Source organism: Balaenoptera ricei, chromosome X (genome assembly GCF_028023285.1).
Source record: "Balaenoptera ricei isolate mBalRic1 chromosome X, mBalRic1.hap2, whole genome shotgun sequence".
NCBI lineage: Eukaryota > Metazoa > Chordata > Mammalia > Artiodactyla > Balaenopteridae > Balaenoptera > Balaenoptera ricei.
Window position 1 is genome coordinate 63,209,635 of NC_082660.1, and position 17,477 is coordinate 63,227,111.

Sequence of the window (17,477 nt, forward strand, 5' to 3'; positions counted from 1 at the left end):
CAAATCAATCAGTGTGATACACCATATTAAGAAATTGAAGGAGAAAAACCATATGATTATCTCAAGAGATGCAGAGAAACCTTTCGACAAAATTCAACACCATTTATGATAAAAACCCTCCAGAAAGTAGGCATAGAGGGAATTTTCCTCAACATAATAAAGGCCATATATGACAAACCCACAGCCAACATTGTCCTCAATGGTGAAAAACTGAAACCATTTCCACTAAGATCAGGAACAAAACAAGGTTGCCCACTCTCACCACTATTATTCAACCTAGTTTTGGACGTTTTAGTCACAGCAATCAGAGAAGGAAAAGAAATAAAAGGAATCCAAATCAGAAAAGAAGTAAAGCTGTCACTGTTTGCAGATGACATGATACTATACATAGAGAATCGTAAAGATGCTACCAGAAAACTACTAGAGCTAGTCAATGAATTTGGTAAAGTAGCAGGATACAAAATTAATGCACAGAAATCTCTTGCATTCCTATACACTAATGATGAAATATCTGAAAGTGAAATTAAGAAAACACTCCCATTTACCATTTCAACAAAAGAATAAAATATCTAGGAATAAACCTACCTAAGGAGACAAAAGACCTGTATGCAGAAAATTATAAGACACTGATGAAAGAAAGTAAAGATGATACTAATAGATGGAAAGATATACCATGTTCTTGGATTGGAAGAATCAACATTGTGAAAATGACTATACTACCCAAAGCAATCTACAGATTCAATGCAATCTCTATCAAACTGCCACTGGCATTTTTCACAGAACTAGAACAAAAAATCTCACAATTCGTATGGAAACACAAAAGAACCCGAAGAGCCAAAGCAATCTTGAGAAAGAAAAACAGAGCTGGAGGAATCAGGCTCCCCGACTTCAGACTATAGTACAAAGCTACAGTAATCAAGACAGTATGGTACTGGCACAAAAACAGAAACATAGATCAATGGATCAGGATAGAAAGCCCAGAGACAAACCCACGCACATATGGTCCCCTTATCTTTGATAAAGGAGGCAAGAATATACAATGGAGAAAAGACAGACTCTTCAATATGTGGTACTGGGAAAACTGGACAGCCACACATAAAAGGATGAAATTTGAACACTCCCTAACACCATACACAGAAATAACCTCAAAATGGATTAAAGGCCTAAATATAAGGCCAGACACTATCAAACTCTTAGAGGAAAACACAGGCAGAACACTCTATGACATAAATCACAGCAATATCCTTTTTGACCCACCTCCTAGAGAAATGGAAATAAAAAGAAAAATAAACAAATGAGACCTAATGAAACTTAAAAGCTTTTGCACAGCAAAGGAAACCATAAACAAGACCAAAAGACAACCCTCAGAATGGGAGAAAATATTTGCAAATGAAGCAAGTGACAAAGGATTAATCTCCGAAATTTACAAGCAGCTCATGCAGTTCAATATCAAAAAAAACAAACAACCCTATCCAAAAATGGGCAGAAGACCTAAATAGACATTTCTCCAAAGAAGATATACAGATTGCCAACAAACACATGAAAGAACGCTCAACATCATTAATCATTAGAGAAATGCAAATCAAACCTACAATGAGATATCATCTCACACTGGTCAGAATGGCCATCATCAAAATATCTACAAACAATAAATGCTGGAGAGGGTGTGGAGAAAAGGGAACCCTCTTGCACTGTTGGTGGGAGTGTAAATTGATACAGCCACTTTGGAGAACAGTATGGAGGTTCCTTAAAAAACTACAAATAGAACTACCATATGACACAGCAATCCCACTACTGGGCATATACCTTGAGAAAACCATAATTCAAAAAGAGTCACGTACCAAAATGTTCACTGCAGCTCTATTTACAATAGCCAGGACATGGAAGCAACCTAAGTGTCCATCAACAGATCAATGGATAAAGAAGATGTGGCACATATATACAATGGAATATTACTCAGCCATAAAAGGAAATGAAATTGAGTTATTTGTACTGAGGTGGACGGACCTAGAGTCTGTCATACAGAGTGAAGTAAGTCAGAAAGAGAAAAACAAATACCGTATGCTAACACATATATATGGAATCTAAAAAAAAAAAAAATGGTCCTGAAGAACCTAGGGGCAAGATGGGAATAAAGACACAGACCTTCTAGAGAATGGACTTGAGGATACCGGGAAGGGGAAGGGTAAGCTGCGACAAAGTGAGAGAGTGGCATGGACATATATACGCTACCAAACGTAAAATAGCTAGCTAGTGGGAAGCAGCCCCATAGCACAGGGAGATCAGCTCGTTGCTTTGTGACCACGTAGAGGGGTAGGATAGGGAGGGTGGCGGGGAGGGAGAGGCAAGAGGGAAGAGATATGGGGACATATGTATATGTATAACTGATTCACTTTGTTATAAAGCAGAAACTAACACACTATTGTAAAGCAATTATACTCCAATAAAGATGTTTAAAAAAAAAAGAGTAAATCTTAAAAGTTATCAACACACAAAAAAAATTTTCTAACTATGTATGGTGATAGATGTTAAACTAGACTTATTGTGCTGATCATTTTGTAATATACACAAATATTGAATCATTATGTTGTACACCTGAAACTAATATAATGTTGTATGTCAATTATACCTCAATTTAAAAAAATAACTAGGAAAGTTTTTAAATGATGTTTTTAAAAATCCACATATTTTTTAAAAACAGATTTCTTGAAATGTTTTTGAAAAGAAAAAACCCAATATAAATTTTTAAATTTGACTTCCTTTTAAAAAAAATCGAAATATATTTTATTAGAATACCAATTATAATTCCTAGTTACATAGTATATGATACTGTGAAGGCGTTAATTTTGATTTGTGAATGTTCTCTTAATATTTTATATAATTCATTCTTTGTCAAAATAATTCTGGTCCTTTCAAAACATATTTTCAGTGTCATTCAGTTGAGCAACTTGACTAACACCAGCTGAGGCAATGAGAGCACTGCAGTTCTTGAGGATAAAATGCAGTCAGCAAAGCTGAGTAAGTAATAGAGATCACATAGCTGAATGGTTGAGAGTTACACTATGAAGGAGAGACATGCTTCTGGGAGAAGCTCAGGAAAGAGCTTCTGTAAATACAGCCTATTCCTGAGATGTGAAGACAACACCCTGTATTAAGGTTATATCAGGCAATATTGTACATTTTGAAAAAAAATGATTAAATTATCTTCCTGGCTACTGAAATAAATATGATTTACAACATGATTGCAGTCAATTTAACTTAAATGAGATTCATCCTAGTTAAAACTGGGGAGTCACTCTATTGAGGCAGCCACGTTAATATGTACCAGTTAATTCTGATTAGGTAGACAGCATTCTAGGTACAGTATAATAGAAAATAAACTTCTTCCCTGTCCTTGAGGAAGGGAGCTTCTGTGACAACATGGAAAAAATCTATCAACAGTCCTGCCAAGTCTCTCCCCGTGACCTCCATCAACTCAACCAGTCATTCAAAACCCAAAGCAGTTCAAAGACTTGCCAGGGTCAATTCAAGATTTTACTCCAAATCACAATGATTACTTGCAATTTCTTCAGTGAGAAAAGAACCAAAAATGACAATAAAATTAACATTTGCATAGTGCTTTACAGTCTCAAAGCTTTTTAATATGCATTCTCATTTAATCATCAATCTACTCTGTAAGGGAGATACTTTTATAAGATGCAGGAACTGAGATATAACAAAGTATAGTGACTTCTCAAAGGTGACAGAAAGAGGAAGTAGCAAACTAGGAGCTGAACTCACGCTTTCTAATTTGAAATCCTGTACTTTCCACTATACTAGACCTATTGGAAAAGGCCTGGAAGAACTGACTTGCCAGGACTCTGAGACAACTAAAAAATAGAGAGAAAAGAAATGAGCCAACACCATTCAGAGTGCTACACTATAATTCTGATTGTGAGCTAAGAAAAACTATTCCAGCAGAGGCTACTTTTAATGAGGAGAGTCAAAATGTCCAAAACAGTGTCAAAAGGGCATGGCAAAAAAACTCAAGCAAACTCAGAACAGGTTTAGTGACAAACAAAACCACACTGTAAATCATACTTTCTATCTAATGGTCAGAGACGATCATTTTTCATATACAATGTTCCAGGAGGACCCAACTGACAAACTGGGTATGGCACAAGAGAATCCAAGCAGCGAATCATAATGCAGAAGTCAGATGAAACTGCATGAACCATAGTTCCAAGAGCATTATTCACAGCAGTGTATTGTAGTTCTGAGCAGCATCTTGGTCCTGGAGGGCAACTAGGAAAGGATACAGGGCAGGCTAGCTCCATGAAAATCATGACAGTCAGAAATGATACAGTTCTAAAGCTCAACAGGTGACTAGAGTATGCCCCCAGCATGTTAAATCTCAAATCTGATGGCCACTATGACTTCATTCCAAACCAGTCTCTTCCCTACAACATAATACTGTTATTCTTTCTTGCCCTGTACAGAACTGGCTCAGGGACTGAAGCAAACCTAAGCCTGGGCTCATCAGGAGATAAAGCTATGTAAAATTTTGGAGGGCAACTGGCTGGGTGGTGGGGGGAGGTAAAAAGGCAAGAGCTGACTATATCATGCTAACCAAAAAAGGAATTTCCAACTTGATTCTGGTGAGGAAAGACATCCAGTCACATCCAGGGCACTAAACTTTAGAGACTAAAGGGTAGAATTATACTTACATTGAACAAACCATAGCAGTAAGAGGAATATCTCAAAAAAGCCACAACTCAGTCCTCTCAACCAAATGCACATTGTATAAATGTTGCAATGAATCTGGTATTTTATTTCTTTCACACTCCTATAAAATGCAAGGTCAATAACCAATCTCAATTTGCCAATTCATCCAATCCTACCCCTAAACATCTGTATATATTTACAAAGTATCTGTATATATTACTCTTTTATTCTCATTACATCATCTTACCCATTGTAGCTGAACCCTGCTGCTCTTGACTGAGTCTTCTATTCAGCTAAGATCTGCTTTGTTTTAGTTACCATGGTTACCAAAGGCTATTTCTGTTTAACAACTTAATTAATTAACTTGTTTACTGAGTGTTAACAATGCACTAGGCACTGAAGACAGACTTATCCAAGGCACCTGCCCAGTAGATTCACATCTAAATCAGACCAAAAACAATACATGGAAAGGTTGGGAATGCAATAAGTAGACTATAACAACACAGTTGGAAGGTCGAAGTGGATTAGCTAAGCTGAGTACATTATAGCAACTCTCACCAAAGAGGTCTTTGAAGGAAGAAAGAAACCTAAGTTGATTCAACTGTCTTTGTGATTTCTTATCTCTATACTATTGTAAACTACACATAATACACATAAAACTTGCTTGCAAAAAAAGTCAAATATTTAATGAAACCAAATGAATGACAGCTAATTTTCCACACAAGATATCTTTAGCCTTTTCATTCCTAACAGAATGCACTAGTTATTTAGAGGATTGCTAAGCAATATGTCATAAACAATTAAGCATCTTATGAACTGCTTTTGATGGTGACAGAATAACGCAGGAAAGTTTTATCTGAGCCCATGTGCATTTCCAAATCATCATCAGAAATATATAGCATCATCCCTGGTGACAGTGTTACTATCCTTGTGGGCAATATGAATGAAAAAGACAAGAGTTATTTCATTCATTAATTCAATTAACATTTAATGATAATCAAGTATTTTGCTAAGCACCAAGAATAATGTAAACAAGACACAGTCCCTCCCTTGAGGAGCTTACACACATTTCCACACAAGATGTATGTGGAATCAACCAATGTATCAATCAACCAACATGTATCAATCAACCAATTTTTTAGAGCTGTAAGTCACCTTAAAATTCTAGTAACGCACTCTAATTTTATAATTAATTAAAATAAGCTACAGGGAAGTTAATTAACTTGCCCAAGATCAAAGCTATTAGTAGTACAGCATGAACAAAATCCACAACAACTGTACTTTCTGCTTTGGCTGGTGTCTATATTTCTCCTTGTAAAAGGTAATACAACAAACATTTATTGAATGCTTGATATCAGGCAGATACTAGGGACCTTACTAGGAATACAAAGATGAGTGAAACAGTCTATACCATCACGCAGATCACACTATTAAGAGAAATTAAAATGAGAAAACTTACAATATAATAAGTGCTGTGAGTGCAAGACGCTACAGAAATATACAGGAAGAACTAAGTAACTACCCGTTTGAGAGCTAGGATATAGGGATGGCAGAATAGGCTTCACTGAGTGCTATTTGAGGTGGGTCTTGAAGGATCACTTACGAGTTTGCCAGGCAACATACCAAACAGAAGGAAAAACATGCAGGTGTGGAAAGCACAATGGGTTCAAATAACCATAAGCAGTTATGTATGGCTGGAGAAAAGGGTAAAGGAAGGTTACAGGAAACACCATTAGAAAGGTATGTAGGGGCCAGAGCTTGAAATACATGGTATGGTATACTAACAAAGTTCCATTTTGTTAGTTACACTGTCTCTTTATTTCATAAACTATATTATTTCTACCTAATACGGGCATACCAGATGACTCCAACAAGTGTATCAACAAGATTTCTGCACAGGCCATACAGACACTGTGCTTATGACTCTGAGCTACATGGCACACTCTTGGGACACTTCCTAATAATTCCATCACTCCTAATCTGAGCATCCCACTGTGGCATGTAAAGGATTTGGAAAAAATTGTTGAGGGAGGCTTTCAAATGAATAAAGTCCTTTGAGATTCAATGAAAGTCAATTATCTTGAGTGAGTTTTCCTACTAAAATTTTCAGTCTAGATCTGCAGTCTAACATGGCAGCCACATGTGACTACTGAGTACTTGAAATGTAGTTAGTCCAAATTGAGATGGGCTATAATTGTAAAGTACACACCAGATTTCAAAGATTTAGTATAAAAAATGTAAAATATCTCAGTAATTTTCTATACTGATTACACGTTGAAATAATATTTTGGATATGTAGGGCTATAAACATAGTATCAAAATTATTATTACTATTATTATTATTTAAAATAATTGTACCTGTTTCTGCTTTTTAAATGTGGCTACTAGAAATTTTTAAATCACATTGTAGCTCACATTATATTTCTATTGTACAGGGCTGGTCTAAAGTATATACTGTCATTGGCTTCTGAAGATTTAACGATACAAATTGTTAATACCTACTTCCTTAACAGTCGTCATGGATTTAACAGAAAAAAGAAAGTAAAAACTTGGATATTTGAATAGCCCATAAGGATGTTTATATTATAGCAAATACAAAGATGTTAGAAATCTAGAAAAAGGAGAATTCTCTTCAAATTAACAACAGGAAAGGGAGTTCCAAAGCTTGAAAAACAGTTGCCATTCTTTAAGAAGAAATAACGCTCATGTTGAGAAGGACAACTGGGCTGAATTATCTTGGTACAACTATTCAACAACACTCAACTTTTTGCTATTCCCATGTTAAGTCACCTTCTATTTTGTATGGTCCTGGTGCTTGTCAAGATGAGGAACTTTTTCTTTCTGAATCAAGCAGGACAGTTTTAGGAAACACCCCCAGCCCAGATGCTACTGTTTCTTAAATTAAGAATTTGGGCCTTTCAAAACCTGTCCTCCAAAAAGGAAATAATCTAGAAAATCTGGTAAAACCTGGTTACAAAAGCACTTTACATCTCAGCAAATCCATTCCCAGATATTCTCCCCAAGAGAAATGAAAACCTAAATCACTTAAAGCTTATGCATGAATATTCATAGTAACTTTAGTCATGATAGTCAAAAATGTCCATCAACTGATGAATAAACAAATTGTGATCTAGTCATTCAGTGGAATGCTACTAAACAATAAAAAGGAATTAACTACTTATATATGAAACAATATGGATGACTCTCAAAACGATTATGCTTAGTGAAAGACACCATAGGAAAAAAGAGTATATACTGAATGATTTCATTTATAAACTAATCTGCAGTGACAGAAATCAGAACAGTGGTTGCCTGGGGTAGAGGGCTGTGGGTAGATTGACAGCAAAGGGGTATGGTAGAATTCTCTGAGATGAAAATGTTCCATTTCTTGATTGTAACGGTGGTTAAACAGGTTATATTTGCCCAAAAAAAAAAAAAAGCATCAACCTGTACACTTAAAGTGTGTGAATTTTGGACTTTCCTGGTGGCGCAGTGGTTAAGAATCCGCCTGCCAATGTAGGGGACACGAGTTCGATCCCTGGTCCAGGAAGATCCCACATGCCGTGGAGCAACTAAGCCTGTGCGCCACAACTACTGAGCCTGTGCTCTACAGCCCGCAAGCCACAACTACGGAGCCCGCGTACAACTACTGAAGCCCACGCACCCTAGAGCCCACGCACCCCAACTCTGAGCCCACGCACCACAACTACTGAAGCCCACGTGCTCTAGGACCCGTGTGCTGCAACTACTGAGCCTACGTGCTGCAACTACTGAAGCCCATATGCCTAGAGCCCGTGCTCCACAACAAGAGAAGCCACCAAAATGAGAAGCCCGCACACTGCAACGAAGAGTAGCCCCCGCTAGCCACAACTAGAGGAAGCTCGCATGCAGCAAGGAAGACCCAATGCAGCCAAAAAATAAATAATTGTTTTTTTAAAGTGTGTGAATTTTATTGTATGTAAAGTATATCTCAATAAAGTTAATTTCTAAGAAAGAAAGAATAAGAAAAGGAAAGGAAAAGGAAAGAGGAAGTTGAGGAGAGAGAAAGAAAGAAGAAGTACTACAGACCTGAAATCCCTGGAGGCTGTGGGTCAGGAGCAGGATAGCATAGTGTGGCATCAAACATTGTTCACCATCAAGAAGGCAGCCTTAAAGGTGAACAGGAGGTTCGTCCACTTTGATCACCCTCACCCATTTCCCTCATCCCTCCCCAAAACTGTAACTATGTGAGGTGACAGATGTCTTAACTAACATTATTTCCATAATCACTTTGCAGTATATACATGTATAAAAATCACTATGCCATACACCTTAAACTTATACAATATTATGTCAATTATATCTCAATAAAGCTGGGGGAAAACGATGAATAGGAGTTGGTAACAGACGTTCATACACAGAGAGCCCCAAGAACCCTTCAAAGAGATGAACCAAAATTCTAAATCTAGAGATAAAGCCAAGTATAGAACAAGACAGTTTCCAGGCTTTGTCAGGCAGGTTGAATAGGCATTCTCAGAGTACCAGAGCAAATCAGGCAGGTGGAATAAGCATACTCAGTGTACTAGAGCTCATCAATGAATTTGGTAAAGTTGCAGGATACAAAAATAATACACAGAAATCTCTTGCATTCCTATACACTAACAATGAAAGATCAGAAAGAGAAATTAAGGAAACGATCCCATTTACCATCGCATTAAAAAGAAAAAAAAATAACTAGGAATAAACCTACCAAAGGAGGCAAAAGACCTGTACTCAGAAAACTATGAGATACTGATAAAAGAAATCAAAGATGACACAAGCGGATGGAGAGCTATACCATATTCTTGGGTGGGAAGAATCAATATTGTCAAAATGACTATACTACCCAAAGCAATCTACAGATTCCATGCAAACCCTATCAAATTACCAATGACATTTTTCACAGAACTAGAACAAAAAATTTTACAATTTGTATGGAAACACGAAAGACCACGAAGAGCAAAGCAATCTTGAGAAAGAATAACGGAGCTGGAGGAATCAGGCTCCCTGACTTCAGACTATACTACAAATCTACAATAATCAAAACAGTATGGTACTGGCAGAAAAAAAAGACAAATAGATCAATGGAACAGGATAGAAAGCCCAGAGATAAACCCACACAACTACGGTCAACTGATCTATGACAAAGGAGGCAAGAACACACAATGGAGAAAAGAGAGTCTCTTCAATAAATGGTGCTGGAAAAACTGGACAGTCCCATGTAAAAAAAATAAAATTATGAGAAATGGAAATAAAAACAAAAATAAACAAATGGGACCTAATGAAACTTAAAAGCTTTTGCACAGCAAAGGAAACCATAAACAAGACCAAAAGACAACCTTCAGAATGGGAGAAAATATTTGCAAATGAAGCAACTGACAAAGGATTAATTTCCAAAATTTACAAGCAACTCATGCAGCTCAATAACAAAAAGACAAAAAACCCAATCCCAAAATGGGCAGAAGACCTAAATAGACATTTCTCCAAAGAAGATATACAGATTGCCAACAAACACATGAAAGAACGCTCAACATCATTAATCATTAGAGAAATGCAAATCAAACCTACAATGAGATATCATCTCACACTGGTCAGAATGGCCATCATCAAAAAATCTACAAACAATAAATGCTGGAGAGGGTGTGGAGAAAAGGGAACCCTCATGCACTGTTGGTGGGAGTGTAAATTGATACAGCCACTTTGGAGAACAGTATGGAGGTTCCTTAAAAAACTACAAATAGAACTACCATATGACACAGCAATCCCACTAGTGGGCATATACCCTGAGAAAGCCATAATTCAAAAAGAGTCATGTACCAAAATGTTCATTGTAGCTCTATTTACAATAGCCAGGACATGGAAGCAACCTAAGTGTTCATCGACAGATGAATGGATAAAGAAGATGTGGCACATATATACAATAGAATATTACTCAGCCATAAAAAGAAACGAAATGGAGTTATTTGTCGTGAGGTGGATGGACCTAGAGTCTGTCATACAGAGTGAAGTAACTCAGAAAGAGAAAAAGAAATACTGTATGCTAACACATATATATGGAATCCAAAAAAAAAAAAATGGTCATGAAGAACCTAAGGGGCAAGATGGGAATCAAGACAGACCTACTAGAGAATGGACTTGAGGATACCGGGAGGGGGAAGGGTAAGCTGGGACAAAGTGAGAGAGTGGCATGGACATATATACACTACCAAACGTAAAATAGATAGCTAGTGGGAAGCAGCCGCATAGCACAGGGAGATCAGCTAGGTGGTTTATGACCACCTAGAGGGGTGGGATAGGGAGAGTGGGAGGGAGGGAGACACAAGAGGGAAGATATATGGGAACATATGTATATGTATAACTGATTCACTTTGTTATAAAGCAGAAACTAACACACCATGTACAGCAATTATACTCCAATAAAGATGTTAAAAAAAAAATCCCAACAGGAATAAAAACAAAAAAAATAAAAAATAAAAAATAAAATAGATTTAGGACATTCTTTAACACCATGCACAAAAATAAACTCAAAATGGATTAAAGACCTAAATGTAAGACCAGATACTATAAAACTCTTAGAGGAAAACAGGCAGAACACACTCTGACATAAATCTCAGCAAGATCTTTTTTGATCCACCTCCTAGAGTAATGAAAATAAAAACAAAAATAAACAAATGGGACCTAATGAAACTTAAAAGCTTTTGTACAGCAAAGGAAACCATAAACAAAACAAAAGGACAACCCACAGAATGGGAGAAAATATTTGCAAACAAAGCAACCAACAAGGAATTAATCTCCAAAATATACAAACAGCTCATGCAGCTCAGTATCAAAAAGACAAACAACCCAATCAAAAAATGGGCAGAAGACCTAAACAGACGTTTCTCCAAAGAAGGCTACAGATGGCCAACAGACACATGAAAAGATGCTCAACATCACTAATTATTAGAGAAATGCAAATCAAAACTACGAGTTATCACCTCACACCAGTCACAATGGCCATCAAAAAATCTACAAACGATAAATGCTGGAGAGGGTGTGGAGAAAAGGGAACCCTCCTCCTACACTGTTGGTGGGAATGTAAACTGGTACAGCCACTATGGAGAACACTATGGAGGTTCCTTTAAAAAAGTAAAAATAGAGCTACCATATGATCCTGCAATCCCACTCCTGGGCATATTTTGGGAGAAAACCATAATTCGAAAAGATACATGTACCCCAATGTTCACTACAGCACTATTTACAATACCTGGGACATGGAAGCAATCTAAATGTCCATCAACAGAGGAATGGATAAAGAAGATGTGGTATATATATACAATAGAATATTACTCATCCATAAAAAAAGAATGAAATAATGCCATTTACATCAAAATGGATGGACCTAGAGACTGTCATACTGAGTGAAGTCAGACAGAGAAAGACAAATATCATGTGATATCACTTATATGTGGAATCTAAAAAACATGGTACAAATGAACCTATTTATAAAACAGAAATAGAGTCACAGATGTAGAAAACAAACTTATGGTTACCAAGGGGGAAAGAGGGGGGAGGGATAAATTGGGAGATTGGGATTGACATATACACACTACTATATATAAAATAGATAACTAAGAACCTACTGTATAGCATAGGGAACTCTACTCAATACTCTGTACTGACCTATATGGGAATAGAATCTAAAAAAGAGTGGACATATGTATATGTATAACCGATTCACTTTGCTGTACAGCAGAAACAAACACAACGTTGTAAATCAACTATACTCCAATGAAAATTAATTTAAAAATAAACAAATATTTTTTAAAAAGCATACTCAGAGCTTGCTGCTTAATGAATTGATGTCAACCTGAAGTGAAGTTTTTATTTTTTTTAATATTTATTTATTTATTTGGCTGTGTCGGGTCTTAGCTGCAGCATGTGGGATCTTCAGTGCGGCATGCGGGATCTTTAGTTGCATCATGCGAACTCTTAGTTGCAGCATGTGGTATCTAGTTCCCTGACCAGGGATCAAACCCAGGTCCCCTGCATTGGGAGCGCAGAGTCTTAGCAACTGGACCACCAGGGAAGTCCCTGAAGTGAAGTTTTTAATGACATAACATTCTGTCCTTGGCCCTCTCCTATTTAACAATTTTATCTATGATTTGGATGAAGAAGTTGAAAGAGAAACAGATAACAAATAAGACAGAAGATATAATCAGGAACAAAAATTAAACCTCCAGTTATAGCAATGACATTAATGTAAGAAAAAATTAATGTCCTGCATTTATGTCTCCAAAACTAACTGCACCAATATATGACAGGCAAGATGTAGCTTAATAGAAGCATGTATTAAAAAAAGACTGAGGGTCTTCTGGGGACCAAAAGCTCAAAATGAGTCATTAGTGTGGTGTGACTGCCACCACCCAAAAAAAGAAAAAAAAAAAACCAACCTTAGCTATATTGGTACCTAAAGACAATGATGATCATTCCTAAATCTAAAGAGAAAGATTATTTTGAGCTTATCATATAGAACCTAGAGAATTGTGTTCTGTTCTGGGTACCATACTTTAAGGAATAACATGAAAAGAACAGAGCATGTTCAGAGGACAGCACACAAAACGATGAGAGGACTAGAAACCATGTAATATGAGAAATGACTGAAAGAACTAAAAATGCTGAATCTGAAGAAGAGACTTCCCAGGGGACATAACTACCTTCAAATACTTGAAGAGCTGACATGCAGAAAAGGAGTTACAATTATTTAGACCCAGTGAGTATAACTTAGACCAATTCGTATTCCTTTTTGGCCTTGAAATTGATTGGAATTGTTGGTACAAAAAGAGGGATGTTATGTCAATTCTCCCTGAGAAGAAAATAAGCTAAGCCATCACATGGCTCTTTGTGGTCCATTTTTACAAAATCTGACTGAAAAGGTTGTGTACACAGAAAAGAAAACTCAAATGGTCAATAAATCTATGAAAATATATCCAAGTTCACTAGTTGACAGAAATGCAAATTAAAACACCCATGTAATATGATAACATGAGAGAAAATAGAACTGGCTGATGGGTTTCTGGGAACTCTCTGCACTATCTCTGTAACTATTCTGTAAATCTAAAATTACCCCAAGATAAAATGTTAATTAAAAACAACACCACCAGACTTCCCTGGTGGCGCAGTGGTTAAGCATCCGCCTGCCGATGCAGGGGACGCGGGTTCAATCCCTGGTCCGGGAAGAACCCACATGCCGCAGAGCAACTAAGCCCACACACCGCAACTACTGAGCCTGCGCTCTAGAGCCCGTGTGCCACAGCTACTGAAGCCCGTGCACCTAGAGCCCATGCTCCGCAACAAGAGAAGCCACCACAATAAGAAGCCTGCACACCACAACAAAGAGCAGCCCCCACTCGCCGCAACTAGAGAAAGCCTGCGCGCAGCAATGAAGACCCAACACAGCCAAAACTAAATTAATTAATTAATTAATTAATTAAAAAAACCCTTCACTCATGCAAAATTTCTGAAGTCTGGCAATACCAAATATTAGCAATAATATAGGGAAAGAGAAAAGAAGAGGGAGTATAAATTGTTAAAACTACTGTGGACAGCAATTTGGCAATATCTGTTAAGTTAAATAAACATGCTTGTAGCTTTTGACCCAGCAGTGCAACTTCTTAATGTACACCCCAGAATAGCACTGCCACTATAGAGTAGACACTAGCCACATGTGACTATTGAGCGCTTGAAATGTGGCAAGACCAAAATGAGATATGCTTTAACTATAAAATACATACCAAACTTCAAAGACTTTGTACAGAAAAAAAAGAATGTAAATATCATTAATAATTTTTATATCAATTACATGTTGATATGATAACATTTTGGATATACTGAGCTAAATAATCTATATTGTTAAAATTAATTTCATCTGTTTAACCTTTTTTAATGTGGTACTAGGAAATATAAAATTATTTATGTTCGCACTGTGTTCCAATTGTACAGCACTGCCCTAGAGCCTCACCCACTAGTGCTCAAAAAATAAATTAATTTAGTGAGTCATAACCAACATTTTGTAAATGAAAAAGCATAGAATAGGAAATATCATAGTGTGCTGTGTGTAATAAGAGTAAAATAATTTCATTAAACTTTTGATACTGGGATGTAATGTAAAATATAATATTTCCTTGCCATAGGTGGCGGTCAAAAATTTTTGAAAGCTCCTAATAAACACTACAAAACACAATGTTGTAATGCTGTTGAGATTAGATAAATAAATTGTGGTACACTTACATTCAATGTATTATTACTAGTCAGCGGTGTAAATAAATGAACTAGAGCTAAAATATCCATATGGGTAAATATCCAAAACATAATACTGAGCAAAAAATACAAGTTGCAGGAAAAAAAACTATACAAAATGATATAATTTATGTAATATTTCAAATGATGAAAAACAGTCACCTCAATCTTTTTGTTCTTTGGAACAGTGAAATATCTGAAGCATATGACAAAATGTGAAGATTCAACAAAACTTAGTGGTAGTTTTACAGGTGTTCATTATATTATTCTCCTTACTTTTCTGTGTGCTTCAAATATTTATGTAAATACCAGGTCTCAAATACCATATACTTAAAAGTCTTAATCCCTACTCAATACTTATATCTTTAAGATAGTATATCCTAAATTAAAACTTCAGGTAGGTGGTAGTGGGCTTTGCTGTTGTTTTAAAATGACAAGCATTAACAAAACACTGACCTAAACTTTTTTAAATCATAGATTTGTAGCCACCCTGGTTACAACATATTTCATTATTATATGAATGTGAATGCGAATGTACCACAGGTCTAATCATGTCCCCAGAAAAAATGAAGTATGGTGAACTCTCCCATATCTGGCATGGTCGAGGAATCTGGTGTTCTAGTCAATCGAATTGTTTCTGTTTACTAAGAACTCCCACAAATATCATCCGTAGAGTACCAATTTTCAAACGAATTAAGATACAGAAAAATGCTCTTAAACCTAAAGCTACACAGGATATAATTTATTTTTAACTGATGATTATGGAAAGGCACTTCAGGATCTAGCCGTAATTTTTTAATGTACTTTTAACGCAGTAGATTTCTATTTCAGATTAAACCAGTGTTATTCTGCATGCCACAAAAATCCTGGGAAAACAAGCTGTGAATTGTGAATTCTATTTCCCTACGCTAGTTTATAAAATGGTTCCGGTGTCTTTGACATCAATGTTGTTTTCCGATACCTAAATGAGAAAACTTGGAGCTGTGGATAGGCCAAAGAGATAAAATTAGGAAACAAAATACATTCAGAAGATGTTAGATAAGGTAGCGAACAGTCTGACATTTTCTAGTGCAAAGCTAAATACCTTTAAATTCCATGAAACGAGCGGCGTCCATTTTAAAATCTCTGGTTCAGACCTATGAAATAAGAAAATATTTTAATATTCTGTCCTTTATTCTCCCGCTTCTCAATAAATTTCTTTTCAAATTTTTCCTGTTAGTTGTTATCCAAAAGAAAAAATGCTGAGGAAATTTTAAGACCCAGAAAATGCAGTTAACGAACGGCAGCAGCAGGTTGTCCAACGACGGGAACCCGGCTGGCCAGAAATTTTCGTCGGACTTCTTTTCTAACGACAATCCGCCCTGCAACACAAAAACACCACGGCTCGGGGTACCCTGTGATTGGTCTGCCTGGTACTCATTGCCTCCTCCTAATTGGTTCAAAATCTCCCGTCGCCGCCGCACATACCCCGCCGCACATACCCCGCCGCACGTACGTTCTAAGCATCCAATCACTGACAGTCCTTCCCCACCCCACCCCACCCCCACCCCCACCCCGGGCACCACTCCCCCCCACCCCCACCCCGGGCACCACTCCCCATACTTCATCCAAGTCCCGAAACCGAAACCCTGTCTTTCCCCGTTTTCTTTTACCGGAGAGTCAGCTCCATAGTTCAAAATCACTGCCTCAGGGCCACTTTAAAAAGTGTTGACCTAACGACCGCATCTCCTTGCTAATTAGAAACAACTAACCTGTACACCTCAGCCAGGACAGCCGACGCCACAGTGCTCCCTGCGCAAACCAAGTCCACAGTGCCAGTGAAGACGCTTGGAAAGCTCCTCCCCCCATAGTGATGTCAATGAAAGGCCTCTCCCAGTTGACGTTTCCCCTTCATCTCGAAGCCTGAGTTTCTGGGCACAGTCCGGGCGTGAAGTTCTGGGGATGCAGTTCAGAGGGCCGGGGTGAGAAGCAATGAAAGTGAGGGAGTATAGTGCAATACTGAAACATACTGCAGTTACTGCGGGAAGAGTGCAGATGGCGAGGGTTACCGGAAAGAGGAGAGCAGGCCTTCGAAAGAAAAAAAAGGGACAGAGGGAAGGAGGCAGGGGAAAGAGGGACAGAGGGAGGGAGGAAGGAATGGAAAGTAAACAATGTTGCCCACTGGTTATTCAAGAGTGCAGGGACTTCTCTGGTGGCGCAGTGGTTGACAATCCGCCTGCCAATGCAGGGGACATGGGTTCTAGCCCTGGTCCGGGAAGGTCCCACATGCCGTGGAGCTACTAAGCCCATGGGCTACAACTACTGAGCCTGCGCTCTAGAGCCCGAGAGCCACAAGCACTGAGCCCACGTGCCACAACTACTGAAGCCCGTGTGCCTAGAGCCCGTGCTGCACAAAAAGAGAAACCACCGCAATGAGAAACTCGCACACCGCAACTAGAGAAAAACCGCATGCAGCAACAAAGACCCAACACAGCCAA

At 37.7% G+C, this 17,477-nt stretch overlaps 1 protein-coding gene across 1 annotated transcript in view; it reads right to left on the reverse strand.

Moving 5' to 3' along the window:
• TEX11 (testis expressed 11) overlaps nt 1-16,835 on the reverse strand; it is a 362,907-nt gene extending 346,072 nt beyond the window's left edge. Inside the window, exons 1-2 of the mRNA XM_059910602.1 lie at nt 16,752-16,835; nt 16,085-16,136 (exon numbers count right to left, since the gene is read on the reverse strand). Of these exons, the coding sequence (XP_059766585.1) occupies nt 16,085-16,115 (31 nt within the window). The 5' untranslated portion in view covers nt 16,116-16,136; nt 16,752-16,835. The remainder of the gene's footprint in view (nt 1-16,084; nt 16,137-16,751) is intronic.
• Between the last annotated feature and the right edge of the window lie 642 nt (nt 16,836-17,477).